Genomic DNA, 17,566 nt, shown 5'->3' with positions numbered 1-17,566 from the left:
GTTGTCTATAGCTGATATTAATCAAAGTTGGGTTTTGGCTTCTACTATTCAGAAACAAAAACTTCTGATTAAAATTTTCAATAAGATAGCATTTGATAATAAAAATGCTTTTAACTTTATTAAAAATATATTAATCTTTGTTTAGACATATACATGATACAACTCACATAATATGTTCAAAATAACTCATAACCTAACTGAAAGTAGATGATTCTCAGTTACAGATTTTCTTTCAGTGGTATGCTAAACAATATTAAAATTCTTTATAATTCATTAAAAAATTGTTTATGGCAAATAGTAAACAAGTTAATGAAGTAACATACTATTTTTTTTAATTACACCTTAACAACACAACATTTAATTCATAACTGAACCAGATGCTCCGCTGGCACAGCTTGACACGACCGCAGAGGTCGAACCCTGAACAGTTGGGGCAAGTATGGACACAACAGTAAAGCTTGATACAGCTCTTAACAGAATGAATGTGGTCTAAGAACTGGAAAAATTTAAATTGGACATTTATGGTCCGATATCCAAAATCTAAACACATGGTTAGATTCAGCATATCAAAGAACCCCACATATTCAATTTTTGTTGAAATTAAACAAAGTTTAATTTTGGACCCTGATTTGGACCAACTTGAAAGATGGGCCTATAATAAAAAAATCTAAGTACATGTTTAGATTCAGCATATCAAAGAACCCCAAGAATTCAATTTTTGATGAAATAAAACTAAGTTTAATTTTGGACCCTTTTGGCCCCTAATTCCTAAACTGATGGGACCAAAACTCCCAAAATCAATCCAAACCTTCCTTTAGTGGTCATAAACCTTGTGTTTAAATTTCATAGATTTCTATTTACTTATACTAAAGTTATTGTGCGAAAACCAATAAAAATGCTTATCTGTGCCCCTTTTTGCCCCTAATTCCTAAACTGATGAGACCAAAACTCCCAAAATCAATCCAAACCTTCCTTTAGTGGTCATAAACCTTGTGTTTAAATTTCATAGATTTCTATTTACTTATACTAAAGTTATTGTGCGAAAACCAATAAAAATGCTTATCTGTGCCCCTTTTTGCCCCTAATTCCTAAACTGTTGGGACTAAAACTCCCAAAATCAATCGCAACCTTCCTTTAGTGGTCATAGACCTTGTGTTTAAATTTCATAGATTTCTTTGTACTTATACTAAAGTTATTGTGCGAAAACCAATAAAAATGCTTATCTGTGCCCCTTTTTGCCCCTAATTCCTAAACTGTTGGGACTAAAAACTCCCAAAATCAATCCCAACCTTCCTTTGGTGGTCATAGACCTTGTGTTTAAATTTCATAGATTTCTTTGTACTTATACTAAAGTTATTATGTGAAAAACCAAGAAAAATGCTTATTTGTGCCCCTTTTTGGCCCCTAATTCCTAAAATATTGGGACCAAAACCAATCCTAACCTTCCTTTAGTGGTTATAAACCTTGTGTTAAAATTTTGATGATTTCTATTCACTTATACTAAAGTTATTATCTGGAAATCATCCGTCCTTGAACGACACTGACAACGACGAAGATGTGATACCAATATAGGACCAAACAAATTTTAATTTAAGGATGTACTTAGGTGATCTAAGGTAAAATTAAATAAATCAAGAATTCAAAATTGATACTTTAAGCTGGAAGAGCAATAGTTAAGGTTCAAAATAAGCTAAAAATATTGATAGGTCATGGAGCTCCTTTTCGAGATATTTGATTTATAAAATATGGCGGGAAAAGGCTGACTCGGACTTTTACCTTATATTTGCATTGGTATTATTTGGGTCTCAAATCAAAAGAAAGAAAATCAAGAATCTGCTTAAATTTTGTCAAATGACCTTTTATAAGCTTTTAAGTCTTATGTTAAAAGATAAATAGGTGTTATGGGGCAAAATATTTTACTTTGTATCATATTGAAAAACACCAATGAGTCCGAACATTTGACACTTATTCCAAAACCTCACCTAAGTACATCCTTAAGAGGTCGTATAAAAAAACACACCATTTATATATTGCAGAATTGTTTAAAAAGCAGCTTATTTAACGATTAATAGTTATAAAATGTGATTTTAGGAGTTAATTCCCTTTAATACTATTTGAAAATTTTCTTACTCACTAAGATGTGAAACAGAAATGAATTTATGTATTAATTTGAACTTTAACTGATTAGAAAAATAATTTGATAATGTTGAGCACAAACTTACTTGTGTATGAACCAGCATCACAATCTTAATAGTATCTTAAAATACCCAGAAAACCTGAATGCTTTTTTTTTTTTTAACTAAACTCATCTATTTCTATATATTGTACAAAATTTTATAATAAGCCTGTACAAAGTTGATTTATGTATAATATAGAATATACAAATTTTCCAATAGACAACTAAATTAAATAATTTAATGAAAAAATATATAAAAATTTGGTTGAATATACATGTATACATATTTACCAGCTCAATCGAGAATATCATCTTCCTGAGATGACCAAATAATTCTTACTTGTATAGTTCTCAAAAAGAAAAAAATGAAAAAAATATCTTGTAAGGATAATAAATTTGGTCAGGGGTAAGTTGAATAATGTGTTTTTACTTTTCTTAACATTTTTGCTATGTACATTTCCTCTTTCTGTATAAAAAATATTTGAAATAATAATCCAAAACAGCAAATTTTCCTGTAAAACAAGTGAGGGGTTATTGTCCCATAACATTATAGTAGGTTGTCAATTTTACTGAAAATTTAATGTCAGAAAGAAATTTACCTGCTTATTATATCAACCAATCAAATTTGCAATAACTGCTTTAAACATTCAACACCAACAAGATTCCATAAGTTTCAATCAGCTCAAGCTTACTATACATTGATCTTACAGATTCATAGATAAACAAATTTAAAAGTTTAAAATAAATCTTGATTAATTTAGTGAAAATTTCTAAAAGTGAAATAACTCTATTAAGGCATTAAATGAAGACTTTGGCTGATTTAGATGTAATTATTTGTATCTCTAACTATGGTGAATATATTTACTGTTTAAAGTTAATATTTTATTTCAATTATATTCATGAAATAAACTAATCAAAACTTTAAGAAATTGTTTTTGTGTCATGCTATTTTTCAATATTTCGATGAACATAACTCATGAATGTTCAGTAAAATTATCAATATCAAACTTTACCTAGATTTGATTTCCATTAACAACATATACAAAGTTAAAAACCTTGGGTTGAAAGGACTTTTGAACAGATATATCATGTTAAAGAGGGGTATTTGCGTAAAATACCAGCTGAGAGAATGTTAAATTTCGCGAGCCGTAAGGCGAGGGAAATTCATTCTCAAGACTGGTATTTTTCGCAAATACCCCTCAAGAACATGCTATATCTGTTTAATTACACAGAATGTTAACGTTCAAAAACACATTGATGATCAAGACATTACAAGCGTCCAGTCGGATAGAGTATTTTTTGGCAAATACCATGGCAGAGAGGGTAAAAAAAGGCATATCCTTTTTGCATATACTCCAGCGGCGTTAAAAAATGAACGATATTCATTTGATAACAGTAAATTGGTGAAAAATATACTGGATATCAACCAATCAAAACCCAGGATTCTTACATAAGGTGTAATTATAATATATATATGAACATCATATATAAAATTGTATTGTACATATCAATATGGAAGTTGTCTTTCATTTATTCATTGGAAAAAACATAATTAAATTTAAAAGCTTTGGTTATACAGTTCAAAAGTTATTGAACAGAAAATACAAAAGGTTGCAAAAGCTCAATTTTTTTATTTTTCACAAGTGACCCAAAAATAGAAAAAATACTGAAATTTAAATTTATATTACTGACATTATAATAATTACTCTTCAAAATGAAGACCCTCCACTTTATTTACTTCATCCAAAATAATTTTTGAGTATTTTGATATTATTGCTGAAACATCTTTGTTATTGGACACATCTCTTGACCCTACAATAATTTTAAGTTCTATTTTGGTTTTTTCTAATTGGTCTTCACTTTCCTTTGCCTTTTTGCAGTACTGTATTAGCTTGTCCGGTATATATTTTGGTGTTTTCATGTCTGAAATATAAAATAAATTTTTATAAGCATAAATTTTTATAAGCACAATTTTTCTGCGAAATTGTAATTAAAAAATTTGAAGTAATTAAATTTTTTTTTTTCAATATTGCAATGGTGCATAGGGCAACCAAATATACACCTGGAAAAAATAGTCTTGCAAAACCTCATATTTAGTCCCCTTCCAAGGAAGTTGAAGGGGTTTTTAGGTTTGCACTCTGTCTGTCTGTCTGTCTGACAATCCCTCCATCCGGCAAATCAGCTTTCCACAATCTTTTTTCATACTTTAAGATAGTAGTTTGATTTTTGGTATGTAGTATAACCAAAACAATTTACAAATTTTTAGTTCTAATTTTGTTCTGGTCTGACGTTGTTTTTTTTTTTTGCAGACTTATAGACCTTGGACTTAGAAAAATCACATATTAAGTAATCTGTTTTTCAACTTTTTTTTGTTATGCTTGAAGGTATAGACTTCATATTTACTATTTTGTTAAAACATGACAAGTTATAGATAACATTTGAATTTTGTTCCAGTCTAATAATTTTTTGCAAAGTTATGGTCCTTGTCATGGTTAAACTATATGCCAAATATGAAGTCTGTATCTTCAAGCATGATGAAAAAAAACAAGCTTCTTTCTGAGTTTGGTAAAAATCCAGTATAGTTTAGGAAAGTTATTAGGTAAGTTAACCTAAGTTGTTTATGCTAAAATTATTGTGTCTCTTATTGATTGTCCTTTCAACTTTTTTTCATTATTATATTTTTTACTATAATGTTGACTATTACTTTTTCTTTCAGCTTATATAATTAGATTACCTTTGAACTCATTCAGTTTTTTCGAATAATTAGGATATTTCTCAACAGCCGAATTCCACAAATCTTCCCCAGTCTGTTCAGTGAAAATCCTTTCAAGAGCTTTTTCCTTTTTATTATTTACTAAACTTTCAGCTGCCTTTTGTAAACTTTTGCTGTCAGCTGCCATCTGCAGGAAATGAGCCCTTGTAACATTCGATTCTGCCTGCAGTAATCTAAATAGCTGTGAGAAAAAAAAATAGAATGTTAAATACTACAACTTTCAGTTAAATTAACATGGTAGCTTGGTAGTTTGAATCTTGAATCTTGGTAGCTTTGACCTGTATTTTTGGGCTAGAAACATTACTGTTTGGAAAATCCCATTGCAATCAACATAAAGCAATATTAAATTTAATTCTAAAATTAGAGGCTCTAAAGAGTCCAGTGTCGCTCACCTTGGTCTATGTGCATATTAAACAAAGGAGTAAGATGGATTCATGACAGAATTGTGTTTTGGTGATGGTCATGTGTTTGTAGATCCTACTTTATTGAACATTCCTGCTGTGTACAATCATCTCTATCTATAATGAACTTGGTCCAGTAGTTACAGTGGAAAATAATTTGTAATAAAAATTCATAAAATTTATTAAAATTGTTAAAAATTGACTATCAAGGGCAATAACTCCTTAAGGGGTAAATTGACCATTTTGGTCATGTTGAAATATTTTTAGGTCTTACTTTGCTGTACATTATTGCTGTTTACAGTTTATCTCTATCTATAATAATATTCAAGATAATAACCAAAAGCTGCAAAATTTTCTTAAAATTACCAATTCAGGGGCAGTAACCCAACAACAGGTTTTTGATTTTGAAAAAACAATTGTGGACAAGTTTGGTTAAATTTGTCTCAGTAGTTTTAGAGGAGAAGATTTTTGTAAAAGATTACAAAAATTTACAAAAACTGTTAAAAATTAACTATAATCATCTATAATGAACTTGGTCCTTTAGTTACAGTGGAAAATAATTTGTAATAAAAATTCTCAAAATTTATTAAAATTGTTAAAAATTGACTATCAAGGGCAATAACTCCTTAAGGGGTCAACTGACCGTTTAGGTCATGCTGACTTATTTGTAGATCTTACATTGCTGAACATTATTGCTGTTTACAGTTTATCTCTATTTATAATAATATTCAAGATAATAACCAAAAACGGCAAAATTTCCTTAAAATTACCAATTCAGGGGCAGCAACCTAACAACGGGTTGTCTGATTCATCTGAAAATTTCAAGGCAGATAGATCTTCACCTAATAAACAATTTTACCAAATGTCAGATTTGCTCTAACTGCTTTGGTTTCAGAGATATAAGCCAAAATCTACATTTTACCCCTATGTTCTTTTTTTAGCCATGGAGGCCATCTTGGTTGGTTGGCCAGGTCACCGGACACATTTTTTAAACTAGATACCCCAGTGATGATTGTGGCCAAGTTTGGTTAAATTTGGCCCAGTAGTTTCAGAGGAGATTTTTGTAAAAGTTAGCAATGACGAAAGACAGACGACGACGGACGACGGACACCAAGTGATGAGAAAAGCTCACTTGGCCCTTTAGGCCAGGTGAGCTAAAAATGTAATAATAAAAAAAATAAAGTTAAATAATTTAACATGTCACTGGACATTACACATTCTAGTTAATTGTTGGCAATCATGTCTTTTACCTACATAATTTTTAATTTATAATATATTAATCCAGGCAGTTGTGTTAATTAGCCATCACTAGTGTATATTTCAAATGTTCAGACATTTATAAAGTTTCAAATTTTGATTTTCTTTTCCTACTAACTTTACCTACCCTTTGCGGAACACTATGGTTTACACCCTTTTGAAGTTCATAGTTTCTAACTATGGTTTCAAACAACTGGAATGAATCCTCTGGATAACGTGCAACACTCAGTATTGTACTTATGCTGTCCTTAATTTCCTGTAAGAAATAATTCTACCTGTATTATTACCATTGTATTTATGAATAAAATCAGAAAAAAATAGATTCAAACAAATAGAGAATGTATGTGTCAATGTGACACTGAGCCCCCCCCCCCCCCCCCCTTTTTTTGCATATAACATTATAAAGGGGCATAATTTACAGGTTTTATACCATATGAATGAGGCACATTAGAGAACGGACAAAAAATTGAGCAACATTCCCATTGATAAAGGGGCTTAACTGAAAAACGGTCAAAGTGATGTCGTCAAATTGGAACTTGATCTTGTGTTTTGTGGTAATGAAAGCATTCTTTATAAGTTTCATTACATTTGGTTGAGACTAACTAAAGTTGGTACATAAAAACAGATATGTGTAAAACTTACTGTTTCCAGTGGGGGCATAACTAGAACACTGAGATTTAAAAAGGGCTCTTGTGCAAATATATCATTGTAAGGGACATAACATCATTTCAAGTTAATGATAGGTGAATTGTCAACTTACAATTTCCACATAAATTTTGAAAAAAAAATATACAAAACTTTGGCACACCAGACACAGTACTTCTTTCCCCAGTGATGATCCAAACTAAAAAGTTACATAGCCAAAACAAGTTTAAAAAATTGAACAGCATAGCATGTGGCCCAATAATTCCAAAAAGACTTTTATAGGCATGTATACATGCAGATGCTAGTGGAATCTTTCTGTTTGTGTTCAGTTGAATTTCTTAACACAGGATATCTAAGCACATAATTGAACTGAATTGTCATTAGAGGCAGAGGAAAAAATATTTGAAATAGTTTTCAATGGAAAGAGGACAGTAGACTGGTGCTATCTATATTTATTAAATATTTACCTTTAATTCAATTTGGCTAAGGACCTCCTTCATTTTTCTATTCAAATCTTCCTGACCTTCTAAGTGGAACTGATGTGCCAACTTTATTTTATCCTGTTAAAAAGAAAGCAATTATAAAAGTAAATCATTTGTGTATTAAATTATAGTTTGCTGTAATAGATTAATATTTGCACTTGCACAAATAAAGTCTATGTTTACTTTTATCAAAAAAGTTAATGCATACTTTTACAAAATAAAATAATTGTATATTAGTACTTTAAAAAACAAAATATTCTTTACTCATATATTTAAATCAATAAAACATGTAGAGATAATCATATAAATAAGAAGATGTGGTATGAGTGCCAATGAGTATTTGTAATTTTCAGTTGTATGCAGTAATGTAAATAATGTGATAAAACAATAATTCAAACTTCATTTTGATTGGATAACTTCATAGAATCACCAATTGATGCTGTCAGTGCATAAAAAAACATAAAGTTTACTCCTAATTATACCTCAGTCGACAAATTTTGTAAAGACATATTTCACTGGTCCATCCCTTTGTCCATCCGTCTTTGTCAAAATTCCTGTTGGTACCTAGGATATTGCCTTCATTTTTTGTCATATTTCCTTCAAACTTGAATGATGTGTTGTTTACAATAAAGGTTTAAATGGGATTGATTTTTTCTGGAGAGGGATAAGATGAAAATCATTGATATTTGTTAGTCACCAGGATAGTGTCTTCATTTTTATGTTTAAAGCTTGGATAGGATATTAATTTCAAAGATATATATGATTGTCAACTTGATAGCGCTTTTTTTTTTGTCGGATTTCTTTCAAACTTTACTTGGGTGAAGTTTTTTAATCATCATGTTTTATTTTTAGTTCACAAGTCGGTCATTTTTATATGACAGCAAAAATCTTTTTGGTGATATTTTTTTTATGGGGGTCAAGTCACAACCATACAGTGTATTGCACAAAAGCAAAAAAATATATAAAATCAAATTACATAACCAATTCTAAGTTCTTTGACTACAATTATTCTGTGTCAGAAACCTATTATGTGTCTAATATTTAATTACAATCCAAATTTAGACCGGTATCAAGCTAAAGTATTGTGTCCATTTTTGTGCCACAGCTGTTCAGGCTTGGACCTCTCTCGTCCTATCAAGCTTCACTCAGCGATGCAATTTATTAATGTTATGATTAATTTACCTGAAAAGTAAATGGCAATGACTTAGCCATGTCATTGTCAATGCAGGCAAGTCTCAGTGCCTCTTCTTGTGTCAGTCCTACATACACCATACATGTCACTTCTCTGAAAGATCAAACATTTTCCATAATTTATTTAAATAACTATTAATCATAGAAGTGATATTTGTCACCTGCAGAAATGAGCATTTTTGGAAGACATACTTCATAATCCATAATTCAATCCTTCTGTGCATCCATCATTCTGCACATGTATATTTATATAACTTTATAATTTGAGATCTACGTCTTTTTATGCCCAATTTTTATGCCCCATTTATTAAGCCCCATTTATGGGCATTATGTTTTCTGGTCTGTTCATTCGTCTTTTAATCCGTCCATTTGTCCCTCTGTCCTGCTTCAAGTTCCCTATGACATAATCTTACTAATTTTAATTTCAAAGTAGGGATTTTACCCCATTTTTACGGTCCACTGAACATAGAAAATGATAGTGTGGATGGGGCATCTGTGTACTGGGGACACATTCTTGTTTCTCTTAAGATTAAGAAGCCTTTATGTTTAAAGTGGTAATGTTTGGCAAGTATAAATACACAGCACTTGTTTTACCATGCAGTTAGTCAAAATACGATTGAAACTGTGTCAATCTTTAATTATTTTCCATATGTATGTAAAAGTTAAGATATTATTCTGTTTTACTTGTGATGTCCTAGTGTTTTATTGTCCACTGTTGTGGGATGTACGTCTTGTTTATATTTATCTGATGAGGGGCCTGATGGGTTATTTTCGTTCTTCGTGATCGGCGCATTTTCGCTATCGTGATCCGTTTTTCTACAGATTTTTTTTTTTATATTTTCGTGATCCGTGATCATGGAAATTTATTTTCTGTGAATCGTGATTGACAAAAAAATCAAATAAATCGTGATGAGACCCCCCCCCCATCAGGCCCCTCATCTGATGTCACCCTTGACAGGATTTTTTTCAAAAACAACTGAATTGTCTTATTAAAGTATATATATGTGAGGTAATATAATAACACTATTTATTAAATTTACAGTATACTTACTGAATTTCAACCACCTTTTCAAGTGCTCTCCGAATATGATTGCCACCTAATGTTAAGAATGTATATTGGTTTATATCTTCTTGCTTGAAATCATCCTTTTTTGATACCTTCAAAATTCATATATAGATTTTAATACAATTTGAAAGATTTTTAATGTACAAAAATTAGATAATTACAGTATAGTAATTTTGTATTAATTCAATTTGTATAACTTAATAATAAAAAAAATGTTTTCAGTCACCTTTTTATCTATCATTATAAGTTTTTGTATATAAACAAAAAAATGAAATAAGTTTCTAAAGGGCAATAATTCATTTACAACATTTATTGGCAAAATTATGTGTGTCACGAAAGGTAAGTGACAAAAGGTCTAGTAACCCCCACAGTTTTTTATTGTATTGTTGAGCGTAAGGAATTTTTGTATCTGCCATGTTTTCACTCCCTGTTTGCCAATATTTTTAAAACTAACGAATCATTGTACAAGGAAAATTTTTCTGTTTGTTTTCTAGAATTCGATAATTTTAGTTTAAGTTTTCTTGAATTCTGTGACAGGGAATCATTTTTAGTTTGTAGCTTGATTATGTAGACTTGTAGCCTGTAAGCAATTTTTAGATCTGTGGTGCAGTTTCTTCATGTATGCCAATTTGAAATTTTAAGCACTTTTTTTATACAATAAATTTGTTGCTTAAGTTTTCTTGGCTTTTATTATGAAAAATTATTCAAGCAATCAAATCAAGTCACCTCACAGTCATCAGACTTTGGTTACCTTCCTTGCTAGCTGAAGTGTAAAGTCATTATTAGGTAAGATATACTACCCTCCTTTGAAAGTCGACTAATCTGAAGAATAACCTATCTATCTGTTTATTGAACTCAACTACTCCAAAATAAGGGTAGCATATCTTACCTAATAATGACTTTACACTTCAGCTAGCAAGGAAGTTAACAAAAGATTTTGTTTGAATCTACACACTCAAGTCTGAGGATTGCAAGATCGGCAAGAATTATTTCATCATATGAAATAGAAGCTCAAAAATATACCTTGTCAGAATCCACCAAGACAGGAAGAATTTTTCCTAACATCTTTTGTCCAGATGAGATGATTCTGTTTTTCAACTCCCCTACCCATTCTTCTTTTACCTCTCTTAATTTATACTCAGTAGGTGGTTCCTTAAGTTGAGCCTTGCTTATAGTCAATTTTCCTGTAAATATACATCAATATTAAATTTACATTGTTTCATCGATTCAAAAGTCTGTCTGTTTTTTTATTTTGGTTGAGGCAAACTTGTGTGACCTATGACAGTCAGACAAACAGACATACATTTGAGCTATGGCTCTGTGTTGAAGGCGTACTTTTACCTATATTTGTTAACTTTTAGTACATTGTGACTTGGATGCAGAGTTGTCTCATTGGTGCTCATACCACATCTTCTTCTGTATTTACAAACCTCTTACTTTGGTCAAATGTAATGCCCCCTTTGCCTAGTGGTGAGGTGCTAAAAAATTCATAAGGGATTCAGTGGAACCCAGTGTCTCGTCTACTTTTTCTGTTAATTGCAGGCTCAACAAAAATGAGGAAATAAATCGATAAAAATATTCCTCTTGATACTATCTTTTGATTGTAAGAAGCTTCTGTCCAAGTTTAGTAAAAATCCAGGATAGCTTATGAATCTAATAAATGTTTAAAATCTTTAACTGCAGACTGAATGTAATGTTAACTGGAAGAAAATAAAATTCTTTCTAGATACTAGCATTTGATCATAAACAAGCTTCTGCCCAAGTTTGGTACAAATCCAAAATAGAATAAGAAAGTTATTACAGCTTATTTCCTAATGCTCGTAGAGTAAAACATTGGTAGGCTTGCTTGCTCTGTTGGTATAAACCTTAATTCAAGTTTCATAATTAACATTGACATCTTCAAACAATACATATAGGCATATTTTAACCTGTATATATTATACATTCTGTATTTAAATTTGATTACACGTTATCCCAATTACAATTGTACAATATACAAACAAAGCAAGCAAGCTGACCAAAGTATTGCTTTACATGCATTGGGAAATTAGCTGTAAAATTTTAAAAAGTTTAACCACAGAGTGAATGTATTGTTTCCTGGCAGAAAATCTAAGTCCATTTAAAAGTAAAATACGGAAAAAAATGGATTTATTTTTTTACAAAATTTACTTCTGGATACTATCTAATGATCATAAACAAGTTTCTGTCCAAGTTAGGTACAAACCCAGGATAATTTAAGAAAGTTATTAAAATTTTAAAAACTTTAACCACGGAGTGAATGTAATGTTTCCCAGCAGAAAAACTAAGTCCATTTATAAGTATAATACGAAAAAATGGAATTTTATTTTTACAAAATTTATTTCTGGATACTATCTTATGATCATAAACAAGCTTCTGTCCAAGTTTGATAGAAATCCAGGATAGTTTAAGAAAGTTATTAAAATTTCAAAAACTTTAACCACAGAGTGAATATTTGTGGACGCCACTGCTGACGACGACGCCAAAGGAATGTAGGATCACTATGTCTCGCTTTTTCAACTAAAGTCAATATCTAATGGAAAATGTGATCCATGGGACTCAAATGCCCCTGCTTGGCTAGTAGTGGGAGCATGAAAGGAATACATCAATAAATGGCAAATTATACAGTGAAGATGAGAAAAGCAGCCATATTTTTGCTGGATGATGATGGCAAACTCATATACAATAAATTAATCCTGGTGAGTACTATTTTATATATGTAACATATATATTTATCCCCGGCTTAGTATATTTCTAGGATTTTGATTGGATATTGCACGTCGTTACAAAACCCATAGCCCCTGAGTGTTGCTAACCCATATAATTATACCCGGACGTTGCTGTCCATTACCCCGGGGGACGTCACACGCGTTTTCCTTAGTTCCATGGTTGTTCTTTGTGAAATATAGAATTCTGTAGATTATTCATGATGTCTGTAATCCACTAACGATGTAATCTTATTTTGTCAATCATTTGCACTCATTTTAGTAAATGCATCACTTTGATGCCACATTGTCTATGAATTGGACTACTGACCTAGCTATGCAAATGACCCACGATGACGTCACACTGTCTATGATCTAACTCTCACAACATTGAGCGCCAAATTCGACCCACTCCAGTTTCTCCGTCTCGTCTCCGTATTAAAAACGTCTTATATTTGACTACCTGTAGGGTTCTACCAAAGGTAGTACCCTACACCCCGTAAAAGATATGTCAAATTTCCAAATTTCAATAAAAGATTTTTAGGAAATGAAAAAAACGTTGCTTTCACTTTACACTTAGTGGTCGAATTTCTCTAAAAATCGACAGATTTGGACTAAGACCTGGGATAAATTCGTTATCTACGTTCATATCCGTAGATATGGATACTTCAGGGTGTTAAAATATCCATATCTACGGATATGAACGTAGATAACTTATAGTATATAGTTTTATCATAATTATGGAATAAAGAATGGAAATAATGAATATATGTTAAAACCCAGCGCTAACTTAGTCTAAAGTTACTGACTTTAGACAGGAGAAAAAAGTGACAAGTTTAAACATAATTTGTGTGTCTTCCACGTTCAACTAGTCAATGTGAAATGTGAAATAAATAAACAAACAGTTACACTTACAGTAAAGTCCAGTAAGGAGAAGTCTGAGCCTAATGTTAAAATGTAACAGAAATTACTATGCAAGAAGACAATGAATGACATATGAAGTCTTCATTCTCATAAATTATACGCGAAGAACACATCTTCTGTCATGCCAAAAACTGGTGTTAAATTCCATATTTTGATATGGATTTTTCCAATTCAAAACTGCCATGCGTAAATCACCAACAAGTAAAATTTAACGACTTTTTTTCTTTATGGTTTTCTGTGTTTGTCAGTTTCTTAATTAATATGTGAAATAATATGCTTTGACCATAATTTCATGTTTCACTGAACATGAAAATTTGATAGTGTGTTTTCACCAAGAGGTTGTGTTCAGATCAACTTGAAACTAAGTATACAATCATTATGAATTGAATTTTATTATTTAAATGCTAAATTAACTTGCTCATGGCTTTTTATGTTTCTTAAATTTACCAATTATTTTGTTGTCATCAATTTCTTTATTGCTGATAGATGTAGACGTATCAGGACAGTCTGTATCAGACATGAAAGGAGCCCTTTTCCTTTTTCTTGATACTGCTATTACTGGTGCTTGTTCAGGTTCTGAAAATATGTGTTTCACATTAGATTGGATGAAAAAAATTATGTGCATGTCTTAATAAATTATAAATTATCCTGGTTAATTGTCATCTTAAATAAAGAATGATAGAATATAGGTTAAATCAAGTAAACAAATAAATGAAAGTAAAATATTACATGTGGTAGAATATGACATCAAATAATTGAAACATACTTTTTACTTAATTCAAATTGTTGCCCTTTGGTCTGTCCTCTCTGAATATGGATCACCATATATTATCAAGGGTCATACAAAAAGAGAATGATTACCAATTATTACAAAAATGTTAGCTAAAAAAATGAATAGAATAGAAAATAAAGTGGGCAAACAAATGTTAAGCTTTCTTTTGTTTTTGTCGAATATGTTCACATTATATCTCAGTTTGTCATTGACGGAAATCCTCATGTTCAGAAAAAAGTGCTTCCCCACCCTCTGGGAAGGGAACAAATGGTGCAATCTAAATTACTGAGAACAAATAGTTATAAAGTACTTCTAAGTTTTAAGATTTCAAAATTAAGTACTACTCACCTGTACCACTTAATGCCTCATAAGAATTTATAAAAACCCTATTGCTAAGGTTAGCATTTATGTGTTTTCCTGCTTCTGTGGTGGCATCAAAATTCTGTCTTAGCAAATGTCTCCCATGTTTTGTATTATGGAATTTAATCTGAAAATGGAAAATGGAAATCAATGCAATGGAAATATATTTTTTCATTAAGTTATTGTTTAAAAGGAAAAATAAATACTGTACTATTTAAAAACAATAGTGCACACGCTGAAATGTCTCGCCTTCTTTACTAACCATTGATTTTATGTTGATAGTCCTAAATACAAAGCTTTACTACAAGTAACACATAAACTTAACTTGATCCAAGAAAATGAGGTCAAGGTCAGATAAACCAAACGAGAAAAACATGTACACCTTACAATCATTCAATAAACCAAACATAGTTGACCTATTGCTTATTGTTTCTAAGAAACAGTCTTAAACAAGAAAACGTAACATTGACCGATGAACCATGAAAATGAGGTCAAGGTCAGATGAACCATGCCAGACAGACATGTACACCTTACAATCAATTTAGGCATTAAATATAGTTGACCTATTGCTTATAGTATCTAAGAAACAAACTTAACCATGAAAACTTAACATTGACCAATGAACCATGAAAATGAGGTCAAGGTCAGATGAGACCTGCCAGACAGACATATACACCTCACAATCCTTCCATACATCAAATATAGTTGATCTATTGCTTATAGTTGAAGAAAAACAGACCAAAACACAAAAACTTAACACTGAGAAATGAACCGTGAAAATGAGGTCAAGGTCAAATAAAACCTGTGAGACTGACATGTACATCATAAAATATTTCCATACATTATAGTTGACCTATTGCATATAGTATTAGAAAAAAAGACCAAAACTCAAAAACTTATCTTTGACCACTGATCCATGAAAATGAGGTCAAGGTCAGATGACACCTACCAGTTGGACATGTACACCTTACAATCATTCCATATACCAAATATAGTAGACCTAGTGCTTATAGTATCTGATATATGGACTTGACCACGAAAACTTAACCTTGTTCACTGATCCATGTAATGAGGTCGAGGTCAAATGAAAATTGTCTGACGGGCATGAGGACCTTGCAAGGTACGCACATACAAAATATAGTTATCCTATTACCCATAATAAGAAAGAAATTAACATTACAAAAAATGTTGACTTTTTTTTCAAGTAGTCACTGAACCATGAAAATGAGGTCAAGGACAATGGACATATGACAGACGGAAACTTAGTAACATAAGGCATCTATATACAAAGTATGAAGCATCCAGGTCTTCTAGCTTCTAAATTATAAAGCTTTTAAGAAGTTAGCTAACGCCGCCGCCGCCTGATCACTATCCCTATGTCGAGCTTTCTGCGACAAAAGTCGCAGGCTCAACAAAAACCATAGATTTTGAGGACATTTTGTTAGTGTTTATGTTTAATTACAGTGTATATTATCAATTTAACATGCTTGTTAGGTGTACAATTTGTCCAAGTACTGATTCCATTTCTCTGCATTTATTTAAAGTTGTGAATAGGTGCTTATTGATTCTCAAGACTCATTCTGGATATTTTTCAAAACATATTATTTTTTGTTGTGCAATAATAATAGAAGTCCTGCTTTTTGTGTACATATTGTTGAAAAACTTCAGTCTGTTATATTACTTCTGCTTTATTAGCATGGCTTTTCCTGCATTATTTAATTTCAAAAAAAAAAAAATTGATCCTGCATTTTGAAATGACCCTTTGGCACAAACTATTTGATTTTGAAAAAACAATTCTCCCAAATTAATTTCTACATTGACCAGCCCCTCAGTAAGTCAAATGGTCTGTGCCTTATATGGCCCTTATATATGCATCAAAATTTCTCTGCCACTTTTGAAAATAAATATTTGCAATTATTCATAAACATTAACAATAGAAAAAGTTCACCCACAAATCTTAGCAATTGAAAAATAGCAACATTATTGAACAATTTTTATTAATTTTCATAAACAAACGTTCTTCCATTGATGTATTTTTCTGTTTTTAAATAAGGTCATTTCATTTTGTATAACAAAGTCTCGATTTTTTATGTAATTCAAATATGAAAAGACATCCATGAGTTCTAATAGTGTAAAACAGCTTTTATGAAATCAAAATAATAACTTCAACAGATGTATAATAAATTGCAACGGCATTTTGTTTCTTATTATAAATAGTACGTGATAGTAAAATCGAAAGTAGGTGAAACATGCGCAGTAGCGATAGTTACGAAGCCCTAGTTACGTGTAAATATAGAAAATTGAATATATTATAAACCACAAAAATCCAATCACAAAACCCGTTTGATTACCAAAGCAGAGACTTAATGATACGTTTCTGACCAAAGCGACAACGAAGAAACGTATATTTATTATAATAACGGATCAGAAAAGGGTTTTTTTCTATTTCGAATCATTAAAATTCTATAAATAAATTTGATTAGTGTTAGTTCTGATTGGACAGATTTTACGGTTCATGACCTGTTTCTGAGAAATGTATAAATAAATCGGGTTTTTTTTATCGCAAAGTTTTAGACGGATTGAAGATGGGTTTAAGTCTTCTCCGCACAGATACGGGCTTATACTCGCATGAACGATTAGGATGTTGCATACATACCACAAGCTCATCAGCACTTCTACCGCACACAATTTTTTCAATTTTTTGGTATGTCTGTTTGGTTTGTGGGTCAATCGACCTTACTCCCATAATAGTTAGGAAAAACTCATTTTCTTGTTCTTGGATTGACCACTTCCCCA

At 31.1% G+C, this 17,566-nt stretch overlaps 3 protein-coding genes across 3 annotated transcripts in view; 1 reads left to right on the top strand and 2 right to left on the bottom strand.

Annotated features, from left to right (window-relative positions):
• Positions 1-17,566, bottom strand: part of LOC127708176 (uncharacterized) — a 97,021-nt gene that overhangs the window by 8,982 nt on the left and 70,473 nt on the right. The gene's annotated exons all lie outside the window — the stretch shown is intronic.
• On the bottom strand, positions 3,542-15,601 carry LOC127708174 (uncharacterized). Its single transcript, XM_052213021.1, has 9 exons — positions 14,759-15,601; positions 14,086-14,214; positions 11,015-11,175; positions 9,977-10,083; positions 8,917-9,019; positions 7,720-7,812; positions 6,735-6,863; positions 4,911-5,130; positions 3,542-4,099 (listed from the first exon to the last, which is right to left on the bottom strand). Exons 1-9 carry the CDS (start codon positions 14,943-14,945, stop codon positions 3,879-3,881), a joined length of 1,350 nt encoding a protein of 449 aa, XP_052068981.1. The 5' UTR covers positions 14,946-15,601; the 3' UTR covers positions 3,542-3,878.
• LOC127708170 (uncharacterized) overlaps positions 11,182-17,566 on the top strand; it is a 31,993-nt gene continuing 25,608 nt past the window's right edge. Inside the window, exon 1 of the mRNA XM_052213013.1 lies at positions 11,182-12,708. The gene's annotated coding sequence lies outside the window, so the exon portion shown is untranslated. The remainder of the gene's footprint in view (positions 12,709-17,566) is intronic.

This window comes from Mytilus californianus, unplaced genomic scaffold (assembly GCF_021869535.1).
Source record: "Mytilus californianus isolate M0D057914Y unplaced genomic scaffold, xbMytCali1.0.p SCAF_7, whole genome shotgun sequence".
NCBI classification, from domain to species: Eukaryota; Metazoa; Mollusca; class Bivalvia; order Mytilida; family Mytilidae; genus Mytilus; species Mytilus californianus.
Note: the sequence above shows the minus strand (reverse complement) of the source record. Positions and strands in the feature narration are given on the sequence as shown.